General features: G+C 42.7%; 1 protein-coding gene across 2 annotated transcripts in view; it reads right to left on the reverse strand.

The window, feature by feature from the left end:
* The window catches only part of ttll11 (tubulin tyrosine ligase-like family, member 11), a 62,382-nt gene extending 43,465 nt beyond the window's left edge, over nt 1–18,917 (reverse strand). For both annotated transcript variants that reach the window (XM_061262415.1, XM_061262416.1), the window contains exons 1-6: nt 17,386–18,917; nt 12,758–12,857; nt 10,014–10,147; nt 4,608–5,183; nt 2,439–2,534; nt 2,067–2,185 (exon numbers count right to left, since the gene is read on the reverse strand). In XM_061262415.1, the coding sequence (XP_061118399.1) occupies nt 2,067–2,185; nt 2,439–2,534; nt 4,608–5,183; nt 10,014–10,147; nt 12,758–12,857; nt 17,386–17,931 (1,571 nt within the window). In that variant the 5' untranslated portion in view covers nt 17,932–18,917. The remainder of the gene's footprint in view (nt 1–2,066; nt 2,186–2,438; nt 2,535–4,607; nt 5,184–10,013; nt 10,148–12,757; nt 12,858–17,385) is intronic.
* Nucleotides 18,918–20,163: the final 1,246 nt, after the last annotated feature.

A 20,163-nucleotide genomic window follows, 5' to 3' on the forward strand; every position in this document is an offset into this window, starting at 1 on the left:
GTCTATCTCACCCGGTTGGACTAGAAAGATGCAGTCGTTGCTAAGTGGTATAGGGTTTGGGATAGGCTCAATAATTAAGTTACGTCTCTATAGTACAAAAAGTTGAAATTTTTGCATGATTTTGGTTAGTAAGCCGTTGTATAAGACCTCAGAAGTCGTCTGTGCACTCAAAGTTTGTAATTGGTTACAAGGCTCAGTCGCTGAATAGGCTAACCCACTTCTGTAACTGGCAAAGCTTGATTTTGACATTTCAGGAATACTATAATCATTTTGCGATTAGCATATAGCAGCAGACCAAATTATAATTCGACAGGGGAAAATGACATCAACAGGTAAAATATTGGATTATATAAATAGGGTCCAGGTTATAAATATGATAATTCCAAAGATGGCCCTATTTTAAAATAGTCATTTGTGACAGCGTCATGGGCAAGCTGAGGTAGTATTGGAATATGATCCCAAGGACGGTTTAACATGGGGGCAGTGAGCCTCTGTCAGATAAACTTGTGGTCCACAGGGTGACTCACAAAGCTTCCTTACAGTGCGGCTGATAAAATGACGTCCCGTGGGGTGACTGAGGAGGCCGGCGTGACGTGTGCCCTTTTCCTCCTCACGACGAGGTGCTTCTCGTAACGAGATCTCCGCACCCTCACCCCAGTGCCTTGGCGTTACGCGCGGTTCCATCACAGGAAATTAATTTTCCGTTTAACGGGCTTATGAAGAGTGGCTCGGTGATCCGCGGTTTAAGTGACTCATCTCACACCGATCACAATCGGAGGGATGACGGACAGGGCCCTCGCTGTGAGTGCCCGGTGACCTCAGCAGGACAGGGCTGCTAGTCGACCATTCACCACGGCCTGGAGAGTGCCACTCGCACCCACACTGGGGGGACAAACATCTCACAGAGAACCTCCTGCCACTTGGGCCAGGACTGCACTAAAGCACACTTGTTAGCAGTGATGCAAAAAAAGTACTGTTTAAACTTTGAATGTGGTATTTAGGGGGGACTACCGAAATGGACTACATTCTGTTAGACTAACGTTCTGAAAGTCATAGCCTCCAATGGTCATCTCGTATTGGAGTTTTAAATCACTTTCCATCCATTTTATAGAGTAATATGAAATTAGGATGGTACTATTGATTTTGTTTGGCTAAGTGGTTTGATGTTGTTCCTTTGTAGGCATATATCCTTTCGCCCAAGTACATCTTTGTTGTACTGTTAGCACTTGAAATTGTACTTCGCTCTCGGATCTTTCAGCGCACTAGTCCCTGGTTATGGAGTATTTGTTGTACATCGCTCTGGATAAGAGCATGTGCCAAATGGAAATAGTGCAATGTAATATAACAGTGCGCTGTTCTCTTTTACATTTACACCATTCTATGACACAGTCATTCTCTGATGGAGAAGCAGTACTTTTTAATGTTTTCCTCTCTTCTGTCCCAGATTTTGAAGACCAAATTGCATTTAACAGCACACACTTGTCCCCCGCTATCAGTGCGGAAGGGCGTAGATGAGCTGGAGCTCGCCTCTGAAGCACGAGGTCTCCACTCCACCACCGCCACTTCTTACTGAAACTCACCAGGCGCACCGCTGGAGCCTAAACAACCAGCGGGGGGTCCGTTTTTAAACAGCCATTCCACCCCTGGGCACAGCTAAAGCCAGCTGTGCTTCACCCAGCGGGGCGGCAGGCACAGCCAGTACTGAACGTCCACATTCAACACCAGTTAGCAAGAACCACCCAAGCAGCCCCTTCAAAGGGGACAGCAGAGGCAATGTGAGTAATTCAGGTTTTTTCAAACATTTCTGATCCAGAGACCCCCAATCCCAGGCTCAAAGGCACACAGGGGACCCCCATCATAAGTTAAAAAGGGTTACATAAAAAGAAAAGGTTTTATATTTTGAAGTATTTTTTTCCAAAACTATAAATAGTCATGGCACATCAAGGGATCCCCTACAGCAGCTTCAAGGACCCCCTGTTGAAAAGCCAGGGTGTAATTATGCCAGCGCTCAGTGTCACTCAGGGGACCTGTTGGCAGTGCGCATATGTGTGTGCGTGCAGACTCACATGGGATGAGGGGGCTTCCTCTGTGCGGGGTCCACTAGTCTCAGCGTATCCCGGATGACTCCAACCTTCACCTCCTTGTCCACGGGACTGGGGACATATTCAAACACTCCTGGAGAAACCTGCAACACGAACGGCCGCAGAGCGTCTTGTCAACTCTCCAAGTCTCAGATCGGCAGGCGAGCAGTGACATAAGCAGATGATAACATATGCAAACAATTCCCTGAGCGGCGACCGCATTCTCACATAGACTGTTGAAGACAGTCATAATCACCACAGGACCAGTCAGGACCGTGTGCCGGGCGGGGGAAGGCGGGGGAAGGCAGGGGAAGGCAGGGGAAGGCAGGGGAAGGCAGGGGAAGGCATGGCGCTCACCTCCTGCTCGTGTTCGATTCTCATACTCGGGTTGGCATTCACCTCCAGCAGAACAGGCTTCAGATTCTTCATCAGCAGGATGTCAAACCCCAAAATCTCAAAAAGAAAAAAAAAAACCGCATACGTACTTACAGAACTGGGAAAGTACATTAATAATGTCATGTTGTTTCGTGCATATCAAAAGGTTTGTACAAATATGCTGATGAATTTGAAGGAATGATAAAAAAAAACTTTCAGACTCCCATTTCCCCAGAACAGACAGCCTTGCTCAGGGGAAGACAACTGTGATAAACTATTAGTGATTTTTAAAAAAGAGACAAACTAGAGTGGGTGCAAAATTATGCATTTCATCACTTTCCAGTCCTTTCCCATACTTAGTTCCTACAGGCTTCTCCTGCTCATCAATTGGGACGTCCGGCATTAGAATAAAGCTCAGAGTTTCGGCTGCCTGGCGATACATTTATTCAAGGCCTGACTTGACGATTGTATAAAGTTATTCAAACATGAAAAAGCCATTAGTAAAATGTCCTCTGATACATGAAGAGCTGTCCTTGGTGCACAGATACTCCTCCGCCAGACCAATAAAATATAATATTATGGATCATATTAAGTCAATGAACTCAGCTATAAGTGGCAATTTCATGATATGCAATAGATTTTGGCAAATAATAACAATGTGTGACTGAAGCACTGTTAAAAGGATTTGTAGGACTATGCATCACACGCAATCATTGTCGCTATCATTTGAGGGACAAAGTGTGCATAATGCTTCTGTTTCTCCAACCGCCTTCTCCAAATCACTTGATCAACAACCCGCCGTTGGTCTTCAAATGAAATCTTCAAGAATTTTGGCTTAAATGTTGCTTCAATAATCCGTTTACTGTGAAAGCTTTTCAGGGATGGACAAAAAATAAATCCACATGGTAATCATCAGCACTGCTAAGCAACCACAGTAGTCCACCCCAATGTTGGGTAGCCCAGGTTTGTACTCTTGTACTGGAACACACACGTGTAAACATGTCGGTACCATTTGTGCATTTGTGATGTTGCAAACCTTTACCATTACACCCTTTATGCCATATTTTTATTTACTGAGCAGTGTACTGCATTAAAGATAATTGAGACGTTTGCAGTGTTTCTCAAAATAACACAATGAATCATACAGCTGTTCTCTGTTAAGAAAATGACATCCCAAACTAAGTCTTTCTGCTTCCCAAACATACACACTATTTTCAGAACACTGCACTGAAAACAAAAAACTATTTTGGGGAGACCACAGAGTACAGTCCAGGGAGCGGCCGACAGGACCTCAGCTGAAATCTAACGCTGTGCTCGGTCGCACTAAGGCACTGAGGCACCTGATTCAACGAATTATCTAATCAGGCTCTTCAAACAAGACCTCGGTTAATAATATGTTGCGTCATAGTGCGGGGCTAAAACAAAAACCTGTGCCCGATCTTAGCCTTTTTTCGGATTGGACACCCCGGTTCTATGTTTTCCCCGTCTGAATAGTGAGAAATGCGTAAGTAGGTCAGACTGTCTGCAATGAGAATTGCAACATGGTAGCAATATTACCACTTAACAAATACCCACCTTGTGTCTAGCTTTCATTAGCCAGGGTATTCCTATTAAGCACATTACAAATATTAATGTTGTGAGGAATTTCTTTTAATACAGTATCTTTTGCCTCAGTGACAGATGTGTAGGCTACGTCAAGTGAGACAGTTGCACTGCAGGCACGTAGCGTGCCAGAGCTAATGTTACATAAGAAGGGGAATTTCACAAATTCCATCTCTATTGCCCTGTCAAAATGCTAATCAGTGCTTCACATAGCCGAGAACTCCTGCCTAATTATCTAATCAAGGGAGAACCAACTGAAGGTCACCCAACATAAATGACTAGTAATTTCAGCCAATCATATTTTTTTTGTTAACTGTGTTCATCCAGGACAAAGATAATGAACTGGTATTCTCCTGGGTTTTTACACCTCAGTCTGGTGGTCCGGGACAGAGTAATGCTAGTCCCGGGCACCTTGTCTACTGATTTGTTCATCAAGGCTTTCGTTTACATTGATTCGATTGTTGATACACTAAGCAACGTATTAACAGACATAATTATGGTTGGGCTGATCGCCGGGCGTGACGGACAGGGGCCCGACCGCTCACTCACCTGAAAGCAGGTGGGGCCGGGTTTGCCCGGCGGGATGTCGGCCTGGTAGTACACCTTGAGCTCGGGCACCAGGGCGAGGACGGTCTTGATGACCAGGGAGATGATGTCGGACCACACCTTCTTGATGTCCACGCCCTTGGAGGCCAGGCGGTGCAGTATGCTGGAGAAGGTGCGCTTGCTACCCGTGTTGGAGCTGTCCGAGTGGACGAAGTTCCCGCTCTGCACGTTCAGGGAGTAGTTGGTGAGGTGCATGTAGACCTGGTTGAGGTTCTTCTGGCTGGGCTCCTGGTACGGCTCGGTGCAGAAGCGCGACAGGCCCTCCTTGGCGATGTAGATCTCCAGCGGGTGCAGGGACTTGATGAGCACGTACAGGCGGATGTCGAACTTGAGCTTGTCGATGAGCAGGGGCCTCTGGATGTACTCCTGGACCACGGCGTGCTTGCTGTGGCCTCCGGACAGCAGGCGCAGGTCGGCGGGGTCGCGGATGAGGTAGATCCCGTCCCCCTGGGACCCGCCGTCCGGCTTCACGATAAAGGTGGGCTTCAGGGACGAGTCGCCGTCCTTCGCCAGGCGAATCTGCGGGGTGAACAACCACAGGCATCCGGTCGCAACGTCCCCGCGATCACTTTTCTAAAGAGCTGAAGAGAAGCAGGTCTCGGTTCTCAAAATGGGACTTAATTGCTTCACAAGGCTGATGAGGGCTCCTCAGGAATCAGGCTGATTTGGCACACCGTTTCATTCACACTCAACACGCCTCTTATTAATCACTTTAAGAATGGCGACCTTTCAAGGCATGAAAGGAGGCATTAGCTCTGGGTCTCATTGTTCCCCAGACTACGAGGAGTGAAAAAGCACATAAACCCTGCTTTCACAAAAAAGCTTTGAAGGAAATCCACAGTAACATTTAACATTATTGCAAACTTAAGGAGCATTAAATAATAAGCATTCAAATAAAATAATAAAATAAGCTTTCAAAATGGGAAAATGTATGTGCATAAATGAGAGGTTTCACGCAGAAGGCACCTAATTCAGTGAACACTTTCATCCCTCGGTCACCGTATGAATATCGACGGAAGACAAAGCCCACCAATCATCGAGTCAGCAGGTCACCGAAGAGACCGCCACCCTGCTAACTACCTTCACAAACAAGAGCTGTGCGGCTGTTGCGATCAATTAGCCTGATAATAAACAGCACTGAACTGCAGTGAACTCATTTGTTGTCCCAGAGGCAGTAACTCAGTCATTAGTCTCGGAGACACGGAGGGCTGGGTCCGGTCACGGGCAGCTCGAGGAGGATCCGAGCCTGGTCTGCCAGTGTCGGTTACAATCCCCCCCCCCCCCCCGTCCGTCCGCTGTGAGCTGCCACGCACGACGCCTGTGGGCGGCGGTTTGCTCACAGAGTAGCGAGCTGTGGCGATGGATGGCGCGTAGACACCCATTCGCGCGGGGAGACGGCAAACACCTCGATATCTCTGACTTTTTCACGCACAAACCCGCTGTTTGAGTCCGACCACGACGCGGGACGCTGCAACTCTGTGCCGCTCGTTTCATTGACAACCCTACGCATCGCTGGGTACGGTGTGTGGGGAAAGAGGCGTACTGAACACGGCCTTTTACATTCATTTACACCGTGGGAGCGTGGCCAGAGAAGTGGAAATGTGCAGAAGGGCTGTCGTATGTCCTGGCCAAAGAAGTGCATCCCTACAGCAGAATGAGTACCCTGTGATGCAAGTTAGCTCAATAAGGTCGGACACGAGACAGTCGCTGTGAAGGGACACCGGCAGTCACGGACACACACTGCTGATGTGATTTTGCATTACACATGCATTTTTCATGAGCATATGAGGCTACCCTACAGCTCAATTACGGCCACCATTTTATACACTTTGGCCGTAAGAGCTCTGTGAAGAATTCAATAAGCTATATGGCTTCACTTTAATATGGTTCGACACTGCTCAAAATATCAATATAATTAATGGCACAAATTGACTTTCCTTTGAAAATTACCTTTATTTGCTCCGAAATATATAATTCCATGACTTTTCATATTGTTCTGTAGTCCAGAAAAATATTACACTTAAATACTGCCCCCTGCAGGATATTTGACAAACAACCTAATATGGTATGTGGTGCTTCATACATTGCAAATGATTCACCTTTATCATTGGACGCACATAGATCAGCCATTTGTGAATGGCTCTGCGGGACCGTTTTCCTACTCACTTGACATTTATTATTCCAAGCCATATATTGTACAACACATAAAACCCACCGTTCTCTTCTCCATCACTCAGCGCTGAACATACTCCAGCACCAGTTTCCTGGAGATCTAGTGCCACCTAGTGACTGTCCAAATACCTCATCTTCCGCTGACAACGGAATTTTATTTTAATATCACTTTTGTAGCTTTAATAAACACACCTGTTGTATATAGTGATGAACAGAAAGTCTTAAATTAATATTCCTATCAGTTAGTCTCCGCAACTGTTGTTATTAATAATAATTGCATGCTATTAATTTTCCCAATAGAACTTTGATGAATCGTGTTTTTCCAGGAATGATGAGGTGAAATCAATATATCTTCCCAGGTGCAGGAACCAGCTTAATTTATTCAGCATTGAAGAAATAATAAAATGAAGAAAATGCGCTCCCACATGTAGCTCTAAATCAAGCTGAAGATAAGACTATACATCACACACAATTGCATGCATGCACACACGCACAAGCACATACAGACACACACGAACACGTATAATACGGTTATATGTATTCAGCCCACTTCCAGCCATGGTGATAGAGGCGAGGCACAAACCACATAATAAATCTGACGTTCACTTTTAATGCTGAAATTATGCAAGATCACAGGTGAACGGAGTGGGATAACTAGTATGCACCATTTTACAACGGAATATCAGCAGCCATTTTTTTTCCACATGACTAACATCTTTCATGAACATTCTTTCATGGTTCTCCTTATCGCACGCAGGTACCTCTCTCTCCTGCTGTGATTGACCAATTACTATCTGGACCCCCTAACAATGTTCCTCTTCTCCCCGCTCTGGGCAGCTGCCCGGAGCGCTAGCCCAACTTTCCTGTGCACCCCCTGCTGGCCTGGAGCCCAAGACCAGCCGCACAACTCCCTCCTGCCACAGCTGATTCAGCTGTAGCACCAAGCCTGTCCCCTTGCCTGACAGTGCCACCCATTGGTGTTCCTGCCATCTGTGCTTCAAGTTATTGGACATTTATGAACTTTTATTTAATCTGGTTTTCTGTTTAAAACTATTGTTTCTACAAACCGGTGTCAACCAGCGGCAGATGGGTTCCCCTACTGAGTCAGGTTCTGCTCAAGGTTTCTTCCTGTTTCCAGGGAGTTTTTCCTCGCCACTGTAGCCCTAGGCGTACTCTTGGGGCCCGGTTTCTAATTCTGTAAAGCCGCTTTGCGACAAAGGCCCGTTGTCAAAAGCGCTATACAAATGAAATTGAATTGAATTGAATTGACCTGGTACGGAGGGCCACAGAAAGAAGAAGAAAAACAGAAGATGGGGGAAAAAGCCAATGTTAGGAACCTTGTGTGCCATTACTGTAAGAGCTGATTAGCAGGTCACGCTACATTGGGATGTAACTGCTCAGAGTGCAGATTACACTCTGACCCTTGCGTCATTCTAGAATGACTGAAAGGTAGCAGGGATTTCCACCTCACACGGTCAACATCAGCGTCTAATTGGGTATGTCATTTGCCATTAGTGGGTCGTGACCCGAGAAGCGATTAGCCTGGCGTCAAAAGGACATGCTCATTCGTCCCTTACATGACTTCACCAGCGCGACTGCCGCCTGACCTTAGCCAACACCAACCTGAGTTCTATCAAGGTCAAAACAAATAACTCTATGTCTTTTTTTTTTTTATTCTGTGAATTGAGGGGCAGTGGTGTGACAGATTTGGAGACACGCTTTTTAGGGTTTTCGGGCTTTTCCAGCATCGTAGGATGTAGGGTGCACCACACACTGCACAGGCAATTTTGAGACGCCTAAAGAAAAATTGCACTATTGTGCCCGTCTAAAATAGAAATGCCTAGTTTAGACGGGCACAAGAGTGGTTGCGGCGCAGATCAGAGTCGGTATAGCAACGGAAGCCAAACCCACTGTTCCAAGCACTGGGCAGCTGTTTTGGAATACTTGTAGCCATTATAATTTCATAGTAGTAGGTGAAACTCGGCAATATATCATATGTCATATATCATATATCAAGTATATATGTACATGGATGAAGGGGCGTACAATTCCGTGTGTAACATGGCCTTTAACCATATTCCAAATAATATCAAATCATATTCTTATTCAGTTAATAAAACCATCTTTCAACTTTCAAAGAAACAACATGTGGTAATTGACAGCACAAGGCAAAGGCCTGCTGGCAACACGTCAGGCGTCAGGCAAGGAATAGGGCCTTTACAGGCCAAGATACACAAGCAATACTTTAGGCAATGTAGCAGTACTGCCTGCAAGAACAGTGAAGATAAGCAAATGACACAAATCTGTGAAGATAAGAAATTAAGTTAGTCATGATGACAGTGAGGCTGTGCTTTGGCACCACCTAAGCCTCTGTTTGAGCCAGAAAACCCTGAACTTAGTCTGGTCCATGGCACCATGAGACCAAAAAAATATGAGCTCACTCCAGTGTGCTGCAGTAAATAAAATCAAACTCACTTGTGTTAATGAGGCGTGACCAAAAAGACACTGAGATGAGGAGTGTGTCAAGTCTTCAACAACTTTTCATCTAATGCTAGTGTGGTAGCGCTAGTTGAGAGTAGGTTAGGCTGGTTTTTCTGGAAATTAAATAACATGGGGGAAGAACCACTGCTCCCTGGCAATAATCTCACCACAGAGGCCTGCAGAGTAGTTACATTACATTACATTACATTACATTAATGGCATTTGGCAGACGCTCTTATCCAGAGCGACGTACAACAGAGCAAAGTGCATACCCATAACCAGGGATAAGTGCACTGAAAGACCCTAGAGGGAAGTACAATTCCAACTGCTACCTGCAGAACAAAGATAAGGACCAGGGCCTATTTGATCCATTTATTTATTTATTTATTTATTTAATTCTTTTTAACCGTAATACCGCAACACGCAAATGTATGAACAAACCCCTTACCTAGCCAGCCAAACGCTGCTTACCTAGCCAAACTAAACATCCTGATACACAAGTAAATCACAGAAAGACAACAATGAAGGTTTACAGGGAGGTAGGGAGGGACAGGGAGAGGCGCTGGTTGAAGAGGTGCGTCTTCGGTTTGCGAGCAGCGATGTCAGGAATGAGCGTGAGGATACGTACACTAGCGTGCCGGCTAAATCACGCGCCTGTCTAAACCAGCGCACCGCGGTGGAGTTAGCGCAGCGTACCTGCGCGGCGAACAGCTGGTACTCCTCCGGCAGGATCCAGGAGCGGGGGTAGAAGTTGTACTCGTCGGGGAACAGCTCCTGCATGGTCCTCACCGCTCGACTCAGGTTGATTTTGCGAAGCATCTCGATCATCCCTGGATAACGGAGAGGAGAAACACGTCATCTACAGATTACTTTAACAAAGATAACTTTTAGATTCTCAGGCTGTTAGCCGCAATGTTAACCCCTGCATGATGAGTAAACATGTCATTCTGGTAATATCTGTAATTTGCTTTTTTTTTTTTACATTTCAATTTCGTTTTTGATTAAATAACTGCTTGTAATGAAGGCATGAAGGCAGGACAAGCTCACGGACTATGCTGGGCTTAATAAATCAAAACTGATATTACGGGCTGCCTGTAATTATGCCTTTATTATATGTTAGGAGAAATTAAGTCCCAAAAAAAGTGCAGGACAATAAGATCCTCCTGCCCTCTCAGAGAGCTCATTAAAGTGCTCAGATAATTCAGCGAGGATCAGATTACAATGCATGACAAATATAATGAACCAAGATGATGAGAATAGCTCATTTAATTTGATCATTTATAAAAATATGATGAAACTAAAATTACAGTGCATACACAACTTGGCACTCAAGAGGAAAAAGGTAGAGCTATACATACTTGGTGCTTGGGAATGTGACTTACATTTTCATGACTAAAATGCAACTAAATTGGTGATGAATTTAGTCAGCTAAAACAAATGGGATATTTGATAGATGTCTTCTTGACTAAAACTAAAAAGGATTCTAAGACTTTAATATGCATCTACATTTAAATATATTCCATTCATTTCATTTAATTGGCACTTGTACTTCAGAACAACCATTCGGTTACTGAGCACATGCTGATTTCTGTCATGAACTCGATTAGCCTAGGCACGCAGACTGTAGAGTTACATTTTTAAGATGTTCTGACTACAGCTTAATACAGCAGCCTTCACATGTGCTGAATATGTACAAGAACTGTACATAACAATTGATTGCAACTAAACACACAATAGTTATATCTATAACACAGAAAGCCATTTTTCCAGGTAGTGTGGGCTTAAAAGACTAAGGTCACTATGGAAAGAGAAAACTTTTTTGGATATAATCTGAAGCTTGACGGTGAGTTATTATTTTCAGAGGATACTACTGCAACCACTAAATCTAGACCTAAGTGACAAACTTCCTTGATCTTGAACTTAATTTCAAAACAATAGTTCTAGTCTTTCTACCAAATTTTCTTGGAATTGCTGTCCAACCCTTGTTTACATGTTTTTGCTTATCATACTACAGGAACTTCACTTCGGGGGAAAAAATGGGGAACTTGCATTTCATAAGACCACAAGAATGAAAATCCTTTGAAGGTTTACCGGGCTCAAAGCGGGCGTGTAGCCAACCCCCAACAGAGATCAGATCTCCTCCCAGGCTCGCTCTCAAAAACTATACAGGATAATAATAACAAATAATAAACCAAAATAACAAACAGTGTCCTGAATGATGCAATAACGTAAATAAAGGGCAAAGCAAAGTCAGGGTGGGCCAACAGGGCCGAGTTATACACTGGGGCAAACAAACCAAAAAGGGCAGGGCAGGAATCAGAGTCTTAAAGGATGAAGTGAGGGCCAAAATCCGATCAGCAAACAAAACAAAAGGGGCTAGATGAGAGTGCGAGTAGAAAAAGACGAGACAACGGTCAGACGCAAAATGCTATCAGTAAACAAATCAAAAGGGCTAAATGAGAGTTGCAGGTCAAACAAAAATATGTTAATGCCTGGGTTTGCAGTGCTAGTCTACCTCCAATACTAAACCTAAGCCCTTTCAAAGGAAAGAACCAGAAGCGGAATTTCCAATCTAGGGCAAACGAAGATAGTCACGCATACAAAACAGCAAACAAAAGCTTATAACAGGTCATAACACAGGCTGCATTTTCTCTTTAAGAGAGCAGTCTGTGCACATATTCTGTGTGTAAGAGCTGTCACTGCTGGGAATAGAACCTCCAGGGGGAACCGAACATGGGTTTGAATATGTACTACCCTGTGGGTTGTGCCATACGGGCTGCATTTCTACATTCAGTTTCATTTCACTTCACTTCACTTCACTTCACTTCCAAGTGTCAGCAGCATCAGTGCAGTGCCACTTTAAAAGATTTGAGAAAATAAATACCATTACCTTTCAACTGTGATGCGATACCATTAATAACTTCATTCCATTTTTGAAAAAAAAATTCTGTTGGGAGACCCATTCTTGCGTCATAAATTAAAAGTCCCATGTTTTGGAAAGTGACAGGAGTGGGTGTACCCAAACAGAATGCATCATCCTGATTACTTCTGAACAGAACAGCTGGCCCTGGTACAGCACAAACAATCTATGAATATTGATTGGTTCATGCTGTTCCATCATACGGCAGAAATTACAGCAAGACTTCATGATGAATTCTGTTTAGACACACCTCCCTTTCACATTATCTGCTCTGTGAAAGTTGAAGTAAGCATTCACCACTAACAGGAATACTCAAGGAAAATATAAAATGTGAAAGTTGAAGTAAGCATTCACCACTAACAGGAATACTCAAGGAAAATATTAAACTGTTCAGTCATGCTTTTTATGATGCCATGTTTTTTTTTTTTTTTTTTTTTTTTTATGTCATATTTGGCCAAATTATTCACTGCACAGCACTAAATGAGAAAACAACCAAGCCCACGGAAAACCTGGACTGTACCTGGGAACTTGTTGACCTGGCCCGACACGATGTTCTCATTGTCGTGGAAAGACACCCCGTGCCAGTATATATCACAGGCCGCACGTCGACCTGTGGGAAACTACACAGAAAGGGAGGGCCAGGGGTTAACGCTGACACATAAGAACTTATTTATTTATCCAGTTTTTAACCATTTTCAATGTCCTTACAGGAGATTGGCTACATAACAATGAAGCTGATGGTGTGAGACAGGCCTCAGGGAGAATTCTGACAGCATTATTACGGGGGGAGTTTTGCAAAGGCATGCAGTATGTCTCTGACGAGACTAGTTTATTTTGAGCGAAACAGCGGCCTCACTCCACATCAGAACCCTATCCCAGAGTGAGCCTGAAAGGGGTGCCGTGAGAAGGCCAAAGTCGCGGAGAACCACATCTCTTAAAAAGGAGCGTGCAAGTACACAGCGGAGCACTATGAATGGTGGACTACAGCTGCAATGTATAACCGCTTATGCCCATCCAGGTGCATGGGTGGCAGGTGCCTGCTATGAAGAACTACGCACCCTTCAATTCAACTGCACAGAGACATGGCATTCCAACAACTACTCATTCTCAACATACAGACTCAATGAAAATGTATGATACTGCAGTATAACACATATTCCATAAGAAAAAAATATCAGAAAATTATATACGATACGAGTCCACAGCAACATTGAAACATTAAATTCCATTGAACCACTCAAAAATTCATAGAATTTGGAGCAGTAGTTGCATGATGTGTAGAGTGAATTTCAAGTCTTTGCTGGGGAAGGTCCTACAGTATGTGATGCCAGATGGTTTGGAAAACATATTTTTACATTGGTCATGTAAAAATTAATAAATAAATAAATGAAAACAGGCCAATGTTACTGAAACGCATTTACTCTGCAAGAGTCTCTCAAGGAACTGACTGTTCATATGTCACTCTATGGTTACCACTGACCCACCCAACTGCATGTGCTCCAATCCAATGCGATCCAATCTGGCCATATAAATTTCAACTGATCTAGTCTCAATTACCAATGAATTTATGCAGTCCCTGGAACAGCTATACAGCTTTAACTTTTAAACTAGCCTCAATTAATATATTTATATAAACATGACCAAGCAATAGTACATAATATGCTTAATTTCTGCTGTTGCCAAGTTATGACGAGGCTATGGTCTACATGCAAATCCTGTATCCTGGAAAATTAACTGTTTATTGATGACACACAAACAAGAATGTACACTTAGTGGTTACGCACTGGAAAAATCTTTCTGCCGATTACACACCGGATTAAAATGCCATTTTCCATTGCATGGCTCACCTGTACAGGAGGCCACTGAACTACTGTATCCAATGTCACCCCTCATACATCACAGTGGGCGGAACTTGTGTAAAAGCACCTCCAGCTTCCTTAACATGGATGAATATGTGCACCAGGTCCTTTGTCTCCCACTGATCACTCGCCTGTCTGACTGTGTAGTTGATATTTGCAAAGTACTCCATTTGATAGCATGTATTTTAATGCCATGCGGTGTTTACCGTTTTTATCTCGCTGTATTTCTTGCCAATGTACACTGCGTATTGCATGCCACATGTCTTAGTATTTCTATCTAAACAGATTCAGAGATTTACCCTTCAGTAACTTACCTGGTAAAAGGGCAACTAAATAAGGCAATTTAAGTTGTGGTGTGGTCCGTGTAAACAGGAACTTGACATAAAACTGCCAAGAAAGGGGGAATAGAAATGTCTGGAAGGAACAGACATAATCCTATGTTCACTTTAATGTCAATCATGACATGCCTGAAAAGCTTACAATTTTACATTGTTATAACTAATCATTTTCTAAAATGGCTGTCTTACACAGAGACAAACCATCCAATAAATGGGTCAGCCATAGATCAATGAAGCGCTTGCTCTAGTTAATTTTTTTAACAAACTGCATGTTCTATACCAAACACAGACTTGAAACATTAAACACTTTTCATAAAAACTTGGCACGAGTCACACATGCGATCCATTTCAGCATACAGTGACATGGTAATGGTGCTCCCCTATGACAGTGTGGTGGGGAAGCTGTTGCTATGTTTGAACCGGGCAGGCTTATACGGCAGGGCTTATAACAGTGCAAAACTGCAGTAGTTGCGCTTCAGGTGATGTTCAAACATTGTGAATAGGAGTTCAGACCATCGTGAGCTAACATGGCCTTCCGAACACAACGTTACGGACACTGTGCAGTCATTTGTCGTTTTTCCTATAAATATTGGTACAATTCACATCAATCAAAGTGTTTTAGTGTCTGGGATAGCCAATAAGCAACTATAATCATAACTCACATTCCTCAGGAGGAAAAACTACCATTGAACGTTCATTTCTGGTGAAAACAGCCACTTCCCCGTGTTCTGTTTAGTGATTTGAAAGGTGCAACTACCAGGGGTGTGGAGGTCTCTTGGGCTTTTGCCATCAGTTTAAATCCTCTTCTGGGATATATCTTACAAGTTCACAACCAAACCACTCCAAAAAAATTAATTCCATTATATTTGGGAGGTTGAATAGTAAAAACAACAAAGTACAAATAATTATGATATAAACATGAACATTATTTCATTTGCATTCACATTTTTATGAATACATATACATGAGCAAGTGTAATTTCTACTGATTTCTGCAAGAAAAAAAGAAAAAAAAACTATAAAGAACTATATACATCACCAAAAGGTCACTAAAATGTTCCTAATTAAGTGAAAATAAAGAAAGGATATGACGGCTGAAAAACTGCACTTCTTCTTCACTGTTAACAGAGCACGATCCACTGTCTGATCCAATCAGGAAATCCTGAGGTGAAAATGTAAAGTGCACATACTCTTCCTGCGTGTTGAATCGCTCCCCTCCCCTTCCCTCAAAGTGGGCATATAGGTCTATTGGATTATCCCAGATTACACCTCGTTATTTCCCACCGTACGGATGTGCCATATGCTTAAAGTCAGCTGGCAGGCGCTTTACATGTGCAAATGGTGCCGTATCAAACCACTAATTTGCTAACTCTAGAGTGAGCGGTACAGCAGGTACCACACTGATTAACTAAACACCGGCAAGCACTTTGTTATACTTCTGAATGATGTGGAAATGTTTTAAACAGTGAAGCTAATTTTTTGGCATTCAGCTCTATACTTCAGAGAAGTAGAATTATATTTGCAATTGCAGTGAAATGTTTATTAATTTTATTTATTTTTTTACAAAAAAAAATATAAACTGGCCTTTAGCCCCATCAATAAAATGGCAGCAGGCAGACAATGAATCGTCTGATTCTTAACGGATGGATTTAGTTCATAGTATGGATAGCTGCATCACTGACACAACCGAGATGATTACAACAAAATTCCTCAGCTGTCATTGGTAAATTGACCCGTAAATTGACCCACTTCAATTCACACATGAACGTGTAGCATTGGTAACTCAATAATTTTGCCAATGACCACAGTTAGTCCTTTTTACAAACAATGTTTTAAATTTTTCATTTCGGTTCTCTTAATTATAAGGAATGCAGTTCCATATGTGTATCACACTAGTGCACTTAAAATAAACGTACAATAATACAGGTTGTGTTGCCATTTTATTGTATAATTTTGAAATGTTTATTTTATTGGGAGGTCATGTGACATAGTCCATACAATGGCTGACTCAGACAGCCCATATAAAACCCTCCTGTGCAGTTGGAGGGTGGGTTCCCTAACAGAACCATTTCGGACCCTCTCTCTGCTTTACCCTGACTGAAAACAATGCTTTACCATCGTATTATTATTATGATTAGTATTATTTTTATTATTACTATGTGCTGAAGTAGTCATCTCCATAATATAAAGAAATATAAGTGTTGCACACACTGCGACAAAAGTTTTGCTGATACATTACAAGAAGGTTATTATTAAATTATATACAGTAAATATGATTACTGCAAATTGAAACTATGGTTGTGTGGCACGGCTAAGCAGGAGAAAGAATAGTATAGCACTGCAGCAAGAGTATGTGAAAGGGGGCAGATTTAAATTACCTTTCAATTTGAGTACAAGGTTTAAATAATACAATGAATTTACTTCCATATTACCCTTTTGAAGAAGAAACCAGATAAGTCACAGGAGTACAGTTTATATTACAATTGAATATGATAGACGGTCGCATGTATATCTAACAGTGCATAGATAACTGTAGATTACGTATCCCAAGACAAACAGATGGCAAACGGCTCTCGTCGTTTACACAATATCAATGAGTTTCTTAGTAATGTAGTAGGAGTATGCATTATTTTAGACCAACTGAAAGCAATACCTGGCTGCAACTCTATTCCATCTATTCCACAATTAATCTGACAGTTTCAGGTGTCAGGGTTGAAAGTCGCTGGGCCTTGCATTGGATATTTAGCCAAGGGGCTGTCAATCAAACATTGACTGTGAGTATCGATTACCATGTGTCCACTTAAGTGTCATAATAGTTAGTTACTGGATTACCTCAGTGTCAAAACAGTACGCGTTTGCATGGGCTGTGTAGTATTAAAAAGTAAACAATTTTAATGATAGCATCTGCCTTGTGGGGAGGTGTTCCGCCTGCACTGGAACCTGTTTCCATACCTCTTTCCACTTGAGCTGTCTGATGCTGACTTTCAGAGCCTCGAGTGACGTCTTCGCTTTGGAAGTGTCCACTGTCACTAGTTTCCTCTTCTTAGTAAGTTTATTACCGTCTTCTTTTGTGTGCTGGTCTTTCGATCGATGGTTAGGGACCACAACACCATTTGTTTCCGTTTTCCCTTGCAGCACTTTGCCAGTTCCTTTGATTTGAAGCATTCGCTCGCTACTGTTGCGGTTGATCATTTTCCCCGCAGTGGTTTCGATCGTTTCCTGTACTGGTTTGGAGGCCTCCTGTTTGATGCTCGAGCTACATGTACCGTTCGGAGACTCCTTTTTGCCCCTACTTTTACTCCTGCGTCTGTTGGCCACAGAGGTCCTGACAGCATCTCGTCGCCCTCCAACAGTAGTAGCAACTGGAGAGGCAGAGGCAGATCCAGGCGAGGGTGACAGCACTACCTCCTCCTCTGCAGCTGCCTCCTTTTTGCCCTCTTCATCCGCCGACTTAATCTGCTCCAACTGGACCTTAACTTTCACATAGTGGTCACTCATTATGGCAATCAAGAGCGAGGCTCACTAGCGAATAGCGCTGTGCAATGCGCCAATTTGTTGCAATTGATGGTTGAAGTAGCTTGATAGCTAGTTAACGTTAGTTAATAAAGTATGTAACGTTAGTTAGTTAGTTAGTTACTTCTACAGTGCAAAAGCTAGTGTGATCTAACAGTAGCTGCACACAAAAAAAAACTCACGCTGTGTGGCCACTGTTTTTGAACTTACACACTAAAGGGTTAAATATTCATTAAGGACACAGCCCATTGCCCAACCCCAACTTGCTAAGCTGGCAACTGGTAACATAGTTAATTCAGTTTAAAACATGTCAGCTGCCCAGTTTTGATTCGCTACGAACGTTAGCTTTGCTACTTAGCTAGCTAGCAATTGTTAGCTCTAAGCATTTAGCTAGGCACGAGACTTCCATTTCAGCGGGGTGCACTAGCTAGAAGTGCACGATCATACATACCACTGTTAACAAACGTTTGCGAGCTAAACAAAAGTAAAAGAAACCGATGCGAAATTGCATCCATTTAGCCATTGCACCTCAATTCCACACGTTGTATACGAATAAAGCATCAGTCAATCACATCCATACCGATACCGAATGTCCCGATGTGAAAGCTGGCCAGTTATGCATGTTTCTTGCATTGAATCCATAAGCGAGCTATGTGGCTAAAACGGCTAGCTAGCTAACTGACATAAGAAATAGCTCATTTAGCTTGCTAACTAGCCATCTAAGAAGCTAATTTGTTATCTTAAAGTTTATTAGTTCCCCTGATTTCTGTCTAGCTAATATCGCAGCAGGAACCTGTACGTAGCTAAGTATCAACTTTTAAATGGGTATAACGTAGCTAACATTATGACAGCACATGCCGGTAGAACTGGAAGACTTGTTCAGCAGACGTGAACATGCACACAACGCCCGTCGAAGTGTCCACAACACCGTTTAGAGTGCGGACGTCTTGAAAATGCCGTGCTTGTGTTTTGGTCCTGTTGACAACGCAACCGACGGAAGCCTCTGAGGTATCAGATAGCTCAAGTTCTGCAAAACGTTGCGTTTGCAAAACGCGTTCATTTACAGATGAGATGCTTCTCACATCCATTTAACACGTAATGAGTCCAGTATGTTTTGACTTTTACATTCCATAGAAATATATGACAGCTACTTCGCCAACTCAATTACGTAAGTTTTCAATATCAATAATTTAAAATTCATAAAGTCATTAGGGGCTCAAGACTGCTTTGGAATACATAGCTGATTAGAACCACCAACATGAATACTTTATTAAACCATGCACATACTTCAAATGTTTTATTAAAGGCTACTATAGTCTATATATTACATGCAGTTACCTCAACACACTTTTGGGGAGACTTCAAAATATTTTATAAAGTCAAACTTTCAAATTGAAGCCTAAATAGCATTGGATTATAGGACACGGGCAGAACATGATTGTTTCCTAAGAAGAACCACTACCTCTAGCTGTATAAAATATTTGGTATATTATTGCTGGCAAGCATGCCATATGCTGCACATGTAATTCAGTGATAGTGCTTCAGTAAAAGTATGTGGAATAATAGCTTCTTCCATTTTCTTCAGCAAACTTGTCAAGCACTCTACTCCTGGAGCCATGAATGCATTCTTCTGTTACAGCTCTTAATGCCAAACAATACTGTGTGCTACATGTATGTGTTGGGGCTTGGTTATGTATTCATCTGAATTAAATCTTAAATAGAAATGTTTGTTCTTTCTGATGTGCATAACATTTTTATTTCCACCCTCTCAAATGCTAATTATTTGTATTATGCATTATCAGATGCACTGTAAGTCTAAGGTACTGCACTATGACATCTTCCTGTTATCCCACAAAGTGCAAATTACATTCCAGTTATTTAGCTGACACTTTTATCTAAAGTGTTGACCGCACTAACCGGGGATCAAGGAGGAGCAATGTGGGGTTAAGTGCCTTGCTCAGGGGCGCAACTGCTGCACTGAAGGTATTGTGGCTACATTGAGGCTTGAACCAACAACCTCCCATGTCCCAGTCAAGCATCTTAGCCGCTAGACCAAAAGGTGCACTATGACATCGTCCTGAAATCCCACAAACTGTGCTTCAGCCTGTTTCATCTTACCATGAACGTGAAAGTGAAATGGATGCAAATCTTTTATCATAAGTTTTATGTGAGGCACGACACATCATGTTAATCCTGCAAACTAATATGATTATTCTC

Source organism: Conger conger, chromosome 12 (genome assembly GCF_963514075.1).
Source record: "Conger conger chromosome 12, fConCon1.1, whole genome shotgun sequence".
NCBI lineage: Eukaryota > Metazoa > Chordata > Actinopteri > Anguilliformes > Congridae > Conger > Conger conger.